This window comes from Ruditapes philippinarum, unplaced genomic scaffold (assembly GCF_026571515.1).
Source record: "Ruditapes philippinarum isolate M1 unplaced genomic scaffold, ASM2657151v2 ctg4648_1_1_1_1, whole genome shotgun sequence".
Classification (NCBI taxonomy): Eukaryota; Metazoa; Mollusca; class Bivalvia; order Venerida; family Veneridae; genus Ruditapes; species Ruditapes philippinarum.
The window spans coordinates 1-11,277 of record NW_026867286.1 but is presented as its reverse complement, the minus strand read 5'-3'; the positions used below and the strand labels follow the sequence as shown (position 1 = coordinate 11,277).

The window sequence follows — 11,277 nt, the reverse complement described above, 5'->3', positions numbered from 1 at the left end:
ATTCTTTTTAATAAAAATATTGAATATAATATTCATAGCAAACATATTGATAACAAAGGAAACTTTATTGTTTTAGATTTAACAATTGAAGAAAAAAGATTAACCCTTATAAATCTTTACGGTCCAAATACAGATCAACCAATTTTTTACAGTGAACTGTTTGATATCATTGACAAAATAGGAACGATTCTTATATTTTGTGTGGAGATTTTAACTTAGTTCTAGATCCTGAAAAGATTATTACAACTATAAATTTGTAAATAATAATAAAGCAAGAAATTTTATATTACAAAATATTGATCACCGTAATCTTTTTGACTCATTCAGAGATTTTTTTCCAAATCTGAACAGATACACATGGCGTAAACCGACTCCACTCCAACAAGCACGACATGATTTTTTCAACTGAAACAATTTTTCCTCGTGTAGAAAATATTAATATTGAGACAAGCTATCACTCAGATTATTCAATTGTTATAATAAAGATAAAGTTTAATGATTTTATACACGCAAAAAGTATTTGGAAACATAATAGTTCCCTTTTAAAAGATCTAGATTATTTGAATAAAATACAGACAAAAATAGTTGGTATTAAACAACAGTATGCTTTACCTATATGTAACATTGAAAATATATCGGAAAAACCAAATAATGAAATTCAGCTTACGACAAACGATCAGTTGTTTTTAGAAACTCTTTTAATGGAACTGAGAGGGACAGCTATATCTTACTGCAGTTATCTAAAGAAACAAATGATGAAAAAAGTATAATAAATGAAACACATGCTATTGAATCAAACTTGTAAGACGATAAACGTAACCGATTTCAAAAATTGCAAAATAAAAGGATCTTAATATTCAGCTTCAAGGTTATCTTATAAGGTCAAGAGCAAAATGGACGTTAGAATGAGGAAAACCTCCAACATTTTGTTTTTACGGTTAAGTAAAACATAGTCACATAACTAAGACTATATATAAGATTAAAAAAGAAGACGGTAATATTCTAAATGATCAAAAGTTAATTTTAAAAGAAAGTGATTTTTTATAGAAATCTTTTCAGCAAAATGTCATATGATGCAAATGATTAATTTTTACAATTTGTGGAAAATATAGATGCACCGGTTTTAAGTGAATCGGAATCCAATGTATTAGAAGGCTATATAAATTATGAAGAAGCTAGTAAAGTTTTACAAAATATGGCAAAAATAAAAGCCCGTAGACATCAGGCTTTAGTGCAGATTTTTATAAGGTATTCTGGAAAGATTTAGGTCCTTTTGGTGGTAAGAGCTATCAATGATGCTTATACTTCAAATAAATTGTCAGTGACCCAAACACAAGGTGTAATAACATGTATTCCAAAAGAAAATAAACCTAAACAATTCGTGAAAAATTGGAGACCTATAACACTTCTAAATACCGTATACAAAATTGCTGCAGGTTGCATAGCGAATCGAATAAAACTTACTCTAGATAAACTAATAAATAAAGATCAAACAGGTTTCATCAAAGGAAGATATATTGGAGAAAATACCCGTCTTATCTATGATATCATGCAGTATACTGAAGAAAATAACATTCCTGGACTTTTCCTTTTAATAGATTTTGAAAAAGCTTTTGATTCACACTCTTGGTCATTTGTACAGAATACTCTGTCTTTTTTAACTTTGGTCCGTCTATAAAAAAATGGTTTGATATTTTATATAAGGATGCAACTTCTGCTGTTAATCAATGTGGGTTTTTATCAAATTTTGTAAAAATAGGTAGAGGCTGCCGACAAGGAGATCCTCTTTCATGTTATATTTTTATATTATGTGCTGAAGTTCTAGCTTTAAAAATAAGAAATGATAAGATTATTAAAGGAATAAACATTAACAATGTAGAACATAAATTGTCACAATTTGCAGATGACACAACAATGATTTTAGATGGATCAAGTGCGTCTTTAAATAAATCTTTGGAAATCTTGTCAGATTTTGCACAACTATCGGGACTTAATGTTAATTTTGATAAAACTAAGGTTGTGTGGATAGGAAAAATGAAATATTCTCAAAACAGTATAAAAACAAGATGGAAATTGTCTTGGAATCAACATCAATTTAAAATGTTAGGCATAAATTTTCATGTTGACTTAAGTAAAATAATAGATTTAAACTATAGCGAAAGAATAGAAAATATCCGAAAGGTTATTCAAAATTGGAAAAGAAGAATTCCCACACCAATAGGTAAAATTGCTGTCATTAAATCTTTTTTGATTTCATCTCTTAATCATTTATTCATTTCACTACCAAACCCATCTGAAAATGTAATCAGTGTATTAAATAAAATGTTTTATGACTTTATTTGGCAAGGAAATGTAAAAATTAAGTCTTCCGTTATTGTAAAAAACTATGATGAGGGCGGCTTGCAGATGATAAATATTTCTGCCTTTATCATGTCATTAAAAATAACATGGTTTAAAAGAATAATCTCAAATGCTAGTTGGAAAAGTATTCTTTACGACAAAATAGATATGCAAAAGTTTTTTCACTGCGGAAACCATTATTTTGATAAACTTGCAAAAGAAACAAACAATCTTTTTTGGAAGGACACTTTTACAGCTTTTTCACGCTATATTGAATTAATTCCAATCGAAAATCATTCTTTCGGAAAACATCCTTTATTTTATAACAATAACATATTAATTGGTTCAAAAAGCGTATATTTAAAATCATGGTTCGATGCTGGAGTTTGTAACATAGAACACCTTATATCTGATGGAAAGTTTTTATCTTATAATGAATTTATAAAAAGATACAATGTCCAATCTAATATCTTAATTTTCAACGGTATGATTCTATCAGTAAAGCAATTTTTAAATAAATATAATATAATCTATAACATCCAACAGAAAAGCATTGGCCCAGACATACCGCTATACTTTAAAGATATTATATCAGACATAAATGGAGCAAAACCTTTCTATAATATATTAAATAAAAACAAATCAAAGCCAACAAGTATCGAAAAATGGACAAATAACCTTAATTTAGCTTTTAGTGAAAACGAATGGAAAATTATATTCGAAATGCCTTTTAGAATTACAAAATGTGCTAAGTTGCAATGGTTCCAAACAAGAATTTTACACAGGATTATTGGAACCAATCATCTTTTATACAAAATTAAGTATAAAGAAAGTCCTTTATGTTCTTTTTGTAGTAATGATGTTGAAAGCATTGAGCATCTATTCTGGATGTGTCCCATTGTCAAAAAATTTATAAAGGAATTTCTTAAAATAAATGAAGCACCTTTTTTATCTTTGGGTATAAAAGAAATGATGTTTGGCTATAATGCAAAGGATGATTTATCTAACGCAAAAAACTTATTTTTAGTATACTGTAAAATGTATATTTATCAGTGTAAAATGCTTGATCTTTCTTTATCAATGATTGCAGCCAAAAACTTTATAACACAAAAGCTCAAGACTGATAAAGAGGTAGCAATCATAAATAATAGATTACCGAAATTTGAAAATGTTTGGAGTCTTTTTAGAAAATTTATTTTTATATTTTAAGAAAGAAAAATGTCAGCTGAGAAAATATTATTTCTACACTGAAAAGTACTGTTTTTGAGTTTAAGTAATTAAGAAATAATTCAAGCCAAAATAGCATGCTATAGATTTTATATACTGTTGATGCTTTTGAAACTATTTCTTAAAAAAATACGGTTATGAGTGCGAGTATGAATGCATGTGTCGTCCCTGTCTCTTTGTGTTTTTTGTTGTTGTTGTTGTTATTTTGTGTGTGTGTGTGTGTGTGTGCGTGTGTGTGTGTGTGTGCGTGTGTGTGTGTGTGTGTGTGTGTTTTCTTTTTGATTTTCTTTTTGTAATTGTTGTTTTTTTTTCTTTCATTACATTGGTTCCACATCTGGTATAACCGTTCATATGCATGAAAACAAATAATTGTAAAACCACTGTGGGATGTGCTTCGACCCACAAATGGTTATATGACGAAGCGAATAAATGGGGCTACCCCATGTGGGGCCTGAAAAAAAAAAAAAAAAAAAAAAAAAAAAAATTTGATTAGTTTTGATTATGATTACTTTCAGATAACACCAGGGCAAATTGGAAACTTAATTAGCCACTGAATATACTTGTTCACTTAAAAACATACATTTGATAAAATTCTTGGGGTTTGCTGCACTTTCAGTGCTTTTTTTGCTGTAAAATGACAATACGCAACTTTTTCTTATCTTAATACAGATTTAGATGAATGTGATTATGATCCATGTGGTGGAGTAGGCTATGGGTGTGAAAACACCCATGGGAGTTTCAGCTGCTATTGTCAAACTGGATATAGATTGTCTAACCCTACAACATGTGTTGGTAAATAAAATTTATTTATTTCTATCTTTATAATAGAGAATATATATATATATATATATATATATATATATATATATATATATATATATATATATATATATATATTCTGTTATCCCCTTGCACTGTAGATATTGTTAGATTTTATCAAGCTGTTGATTGCATACTGATTGTACCATCAATGCACAAAATAATTATTAACCTTTGGTAAGGTGTATGAGATGTACGCAGTAAGGTGTTCAAATTTAATTTGTGTCTGTGAATTAATTTTACTGAGCATTATAGCATAATAGGGTAAAATACAAGTTTGTAATTTCTACACATGTTGTAAGATCAAGACTGCGTAGGTCCATGTTATATCTTATTTTTGTTTTCAATGTTATTGAAGCTATGATCGTTTTTATGTTGTTGTTTTGTTTCAAAGAATTCATATTTAAAGTTCAACTGGATTAAAATCAATAGATGTGACGGTAAACTACAATACTAAACAAAATAAAACAGTGTTTGTGAGTTTCTTTACATGTTGCACTTGGATATTCCATCAAAAGTAAAAAAGAGAGAAAAATCAAAGACAACACTGAGTGAAGGGCCCATTAAACTACATACCCATCTAATGTCAGGGATCATGTAACTGACTGAGCTATTGCAGATGTGATACAACCTATCAATTAAGCATATGTTACTTTCAAAAAATTAGTTATATTCCATATTAATTCTCATAAATTACACGGGCAGAACCGAAGTGAGATCCAAAATTTAAATGAGTTCCATAATGAATTTAATATTGACAGGACAAAAAAATTGCATTATGTTGTGCATTTACTCATGATAAATATGCATAATGCCTCAGTGGTCAACATCCTATAGGGGTGCTAAATAGCAGATACTATTACTGTTACAGCGCTCAGAATGATAAATTAAGTCTTAATGGTTATCTTAACATTTACGAAAGAGCATGAAGAACCTTTCAGCTGTATATAACAATATTTGCTTTAAAACTTCATTGTCAATGTACTTTTCACCCCTGTCCCATGAAAAGAACACAAATCTCACGAAAAGCAGTAATATAAATACTCTCAAAATTATTTTAGTTATCAGCACAATATATTTTCAGATATTGATGAATGTAGTGAAGGTTCTCGTTGCTGCTTTGGTCCGACAAATTATTGTACCAATAAAAATGGAGGCTTTGACTGTGGTTGTTCTGAAGAAGATGGCTATAAATTAGCTGATGAGGGTTGTACATGTATAGGCAAGTCATGAAATAAATTTCATAGCAAGGCTAGAACATATATAATGCTAAACAAGGAAATGATCTTTTACTCTTAACAAGACTGAATATATTTCATTTTATTTTGTTATTCTGTAAATTCAATACTAAATTCTCTCCCTAACCCATTACCAGATATACATGCCTTTTTCTACCACCCCCCCCCCCTTTTGTTGTCCCAAATGGTCAAAAAAAATGCCTTATTTATGCCCCAAACACTTGTTTTTGTTTGAGAAATGTTGTTTTAAAAAGTGACCACTTTTTTGACACTGCCCCTTATCCAAAAGCTACATCAGGGGGTTGTAATTGGTTAAGTGATATATTCGAATATAACTATTTATAATTATAATACAGATTTAGATGAATGTGATTATGATCCATGTGGTGGAGTAGGCTATGGGTGTGAAAACACCCATGGAAGTTTCAGCTGCTATTGTCAAACTGGATATAGATTGTCTAACCCTACAACATGTGTTGGTAAATACATTTATTAATTTCCAGCCAATAAAATCATAATCAATGAACTTTCAGCATTTGGACCATTTCCAGATTACAAAACATCCACATCAAATCAATATCACATCCCATATTGCCTTGTTTTCATTTTCAGAGTCCAATATATCTATATCAAATTCATATTGCACCACATATAACCTTGTTTTCATTTTCAGAGTCCAAAATATCTATATCAAATGCATATCATACTACATCTAGCCTCATTTCAATTTTCAGGGTCAAAAGTTAATATCAATTCCTTATAGTATCTTAAGTCAAAATGTCAAAAGACAGAAAATAAAGAGGTCATTTAAATTGTGATAATAAACCTATGATTAATTCTATATTATCTTTTCCTATGCCAAAATATCATCTGGAAGATCTTGGTAACAACATTAATTATGTCAAAGTTAATAATACATAAGGGGGCGCCACCCTTACCATCTACATTAATAATTAATAAAACTCTAACAAAAAGCATATTAATCTAAATATTGCGAATAATTCTAGTTATCAGCACAATAAATGTTATTTCAGATATTGATGAATGCAGTGAAGGTTCTCATTGCTGCTCTGGTCCGACACATACTTGTAGCGATTCTGACGGAGGCTACTCCTGTGGTTGTTCTGGAGATGGCTATTCTTTAGATGATGATGGGTGTACATGTGTAGGCAAGTCTTTAAATGAAATTTATATCAGAGCTAAAAAATATGTTGTTAAACGAAAAATGATATTTCTCCCCTGAGTTAAGGAGGCAATGAAAAAAACAACATTAAACCTATGAAAATATAGTCACAGTTACATTGAGTCTGTTCATAAGAGGTTAATATGCCACATTTCTTTCACCCTCTAGCATTATAAAAGGCACATTATGCTTCAAAAACTCTACGGAGTAGAGGCGACATAGAGGGATTGCATCTCCGTTGTCTGACTGTCTGTCGACCTGTTTGCCATCACAAAACTCCGGACTACCCAAAAATTACTACTGCAATTTCATCCAAACTTAAACAGGAATGATCAGTACCAAGTCTAGTTGTGCATATTGTGAGCATTTTCTGGTTCAATGATTTTTGTCTGAGTTATGGCCCTTTGATAATTTTAATCTTTAAAGTGTGTTCTGTCTAGTCCTCTTATACCACAAATACAATTTCAATGAAACTTTACAGGATTGATTGGTAGGTCAAGTTCTTGTTCATATTACACAGGCTTTTTAGTTGCATGATTTTTTGCTATCATAGTTATGGCTATCATGAGGCGACACATGTGATCACTGATCTCTCTTGTTTTGTTGTTTGGTTTTTTTTGTATTGATTTTTTAGGCTTCAATGTTTCTTTTTTTATTGAAATGCCGATGAAATAAAGGAAAATTGATCCCTGTAAAAGAAATTTTTAAATCCTGATTATTATTCTACATCTAGAAAATATTTACTCCTTTTCTGTAAAATACTGATTACCTCTGAAGAAAAATGACCCCCTTAAGAAACTTGTAGAATATTTACCCCATCTAATCAATCTTTAACTGATTATATATTACTGAAAGCTGAAATTGTTGTCACATCATTAGAAGTAAATGCTCTTGGACTTAAAATTAATGTGACATTGACTTCTCTATCCTTTTAGAAGTCAGCTTTTTGCAGACTGAAACATTTACTTTTACATATTTTCAACTGGCTTTATTGTTTGATTGAAACTGTACATGAGAGATGATGAAAAGGTACAACATATCTAATACACACTATCTCCTATGTTGTTAAAGATGTTTTCAATCACAAACAATTGAAAGTATTGGAATCAGTGATCCCAAAATAAACAAAAAAATACAACACTTAAATGGAGTTGTTTACAGTTGTCAAATTTCATTAATGACATAAGGTGGCAATTCATTCTTACTATGATAGAGAGGCAAAACATTGTCATTGTAAAATAATACACAGAATGGCATTTCTGAGTTTATTTTAGCGCAATCATGATGAAAGCTTGATCCTTACCACTACTGTGTATTAAACGTCTGTTTCCAGGAACTTACATTTTGTCATATATGAAAAAACAAATTTGTGACTAAAGAAAGGCTCAAACCCACTTTAACAGGTTTTAGAAATAGACACCTACCTAAACAAGTCCCCTGGAAATAATGACATGGATTAAAAATTTAAGATATAAGTTTCCCTCTCCTGACAAATATACATGTACAACCCTATGTCTATCAATTAATTACCAACCTTTAAACTATGTAACTACAGACAGATGCATTAGAAGTATAACAAGTTATGTTTTCCTCTACTTAATTCACAGTCCATACCAAATAAGAAAAAAGTTTTGTCCACTTACAGTTGATGCATGGTAAAAATAATCATAACATTTATGTTTAATCATGATTAAATTCGAAAAAGTTTGATTTTATACATTTTTTAGGAAATCATCATAAGCTTCACCAGTATATTAGAATTATAAAAAAGACTACTGACTATGGGGACATTATTTAAAAGGGGTCACAATTCTTTACGCTTTTACTACTCTGTAAGTGTGAGTGTGTGTGCGTGCGTGCATGTGTGCACAAGCGCGCATGTGTGTGTCTGACTGTGAATGTGTGCGCCTGCATGTGTGTTTAAAAAGGAACATGTTTAACAAATTTTGATATTTTGAATTTTAGACATTAATGAATGTCAGAACTCTGATTGTGAGCAATACTGTGTGAATACAGAAGGTTCCTACAAGTGTTACTGCGATGATGGTTATGTAAAATCTTCATTTACTGACTGTGACGGTACGTACAGTTTTTGGAATATAAATGTCAGGTGCTAACCATTAAAAATCTGTGATGCATTAAACATGAACTATCTTAACACATATGCTGCAGAATGGATGCAACAAAACTGTTCATAATTCAAAATATGTGTTATTTCAGTCAAATGTTACAAAAAGCTTTAACCTTTAAATGCTCATAAAATGAGTTATAATGTTTCTACAACATGTCCTTCAACAAGATCTACAAATAGAAACACTCCTATGTTGGATGTTCAAATTTCTTATTTGCACATGCCTCAATTAATGAGAGCTTTAACCTTGTTTGAGGTCACTAGATCAATGTAACAGTGACCTTGTGTCATCTTACAGTGGCATTGTATCTCTTGTTGGTACATTAATCTTAATCTTATCTGTTGTGTTTAGTGCTCTTCTATAATTATGAGAATGTACATGTTTTATTTGTTGATGATACTTAAATACTGCAAGTTTGTTAATAAAATTATGTTAACTATATACACTGCTGCTGTTAACTTATAAAGTCATTTTTTTAATGACGGAAGTTTACTGAATTATGAATTTGTTATTAAAAGGTTCTATGGCTGTATTATTAACAGTTGTTTGCAATATAGCCTGCCAAAAATCTTTATATATTTGAATACACCATTTATTATGATTTCAATAATTCTAGCTGCACACCATATACAAATTTCGATTCTTTAAAGTGGTGAAAACCACAGGTAACTTTACTTAATGGTGTGAAAGATTATAAATATTAGGTAGCCCATTTACAATTATAAAGTCATGCTCTTTAGAACCACAATAAGTCGAGCCATTTAGAACCACTCTTATGTTTTACAGGTAAGACATTCATTGACTATAGCGAATACTTGGTGCGGTAATACTTGAACTGCACTCATAATAACAGAGTATTTATCATAAATTTATTTCATATGTTAAGGTTATTACATTGATATAATGCATTTCACATTTGTTTTTCATTTATGTGGTTTTAGATATTTCATCAAATTTCATCAGAACTGCTTTGGTCACTTTGCAATGGTTAACCGTGTTAGACGAACGTTTTGGTTCACTATTACACGCTATTTAACCCCGATTAACAATAATTTTATCCTGGGAAAAATTTCCAAGAAAAAGTTGATATTAATTTTCAGTGACAATGTCTGCAGATCTTGTACAACACCCTCTTTCAAAGAGTTAAAATTTTTTAAACAAATTCAAAAAAAAGCCACAAAAAATTTCACTGGTAGTCGCACTTTTTTAAATCATTGTTGTAAAATTACTAAATGTTTAAAATATATATAACACGTTTAACACCAATGATATTTTATGCGTTAAATTCCCGTAATTTTATTCAATATAAAGATGTACAGTAAACCAAAAAGTATTGATGGGGCTGACTGTATAAGTAAATCTTCCTTTATTTTGGGAAACGATCTTCAACTGTACTCATTTACAATGAGTTATGTCTAGATTTGTATCAACTTTTGTTTTAAGGATAATTATTGCATATTACACTCTATGCAAATTAACACATACCAATGTTCATATTTTTTGCTAAATAGGTTACTTTCTATCTATATGAAAGCTTTGCATTAAGTTGTAAATATTTTTGTCATTTCTGGTCACATACAATATTATGCTTATTGATAGTATTAATACATTTTGTATTTTTACACATGAATATATAAAGCCAGTCTAATTTATGTTCAAAACGTGAATATTTACAGCCAGGTATCATATCTTTAACACATATGTATGATGACTTTACCAGTGTTACGAGCCAGGCGTAACGAGAAAGAAAAGCCAGCAACAAACTTGTAACAATAACAAATTTATTACAGAAAAATTATTAAAGAAAAAAAAAAATAAAATAACAAATTATATTTACAAATACCTGAAGTCCAAATAAAAATTACAAATGTCTAGTCTGATCCTGGAATGATCCTTTTTTAATAGCACAGTTAAACCAATTTTAAACCCAAGAACTTTAGAATAAAATTCCCCCAATAAAATCCCAAAATAATTAAAAATCCCAAGCCCAATAAATCACTTAATTTTCCCAAAACCCAAATTTATTGATGACTTTTAAAAATCACTGAATGATAAAAAAAAATAACTATGATTCAAATAAATTAATGAAAATTCCTTATAATATTAACTAAGAAATTTCCGAAAGGGCTATTTTTCCAATAATATAATCTAGCAACTCAAAAATAAAGATATTCCAGAAGTTTTTATCTAAATATAAGCATGGTTTCTACAACATTAAAAAACCTTCAGTAATAATGTAGTTTTATGTTCTAAAATAGGCAATGAATATTGGGAAAAACCAAATGGTCAATAAAATTATTTTAATTAATTGTTATCTAACATTCCCCCTCTTCAAGAA

At 29.7% G+C, this 11,277-nt stretch overlaps 1 protein-coding gene across 3 annotated transcripts in view; it reads left to right on the top strand.

Annotated features, from left to right (window-relative positions):
- The window catches only part of LOC132735518 (fibulin-1-like), a 38,617-nt gene extending 31,561 nt beyond the window's left edge, over positions 1-7,056 (top strand). For 2 of the 3 annotated variants that reach the window (XM_060722474.1, XM_060722475.1), the window contains exons 3-4: positions 5,981-6,103; positions 6,659-7,056. In XM_060722474.1, coding sequence (XP_060578457.1) covers positions 5,981-6,103; positions 6,659-6,867 — 332 coding nt within the window. In that variant the 3' untranslated portion in view covers positions 6,868-7,056. Of the gene's footprint in view, positions 1-4,236; positions 4,360-5,470; positions 5,635-5,980; positions 6,104-6,658 lie in introns of those variants that run through there. The other variant, XM_060722477.1, reaches the window with a different exon arrangement.
- Positions 7,057-11,277: the final 4,221 nt, after the last annotated feature.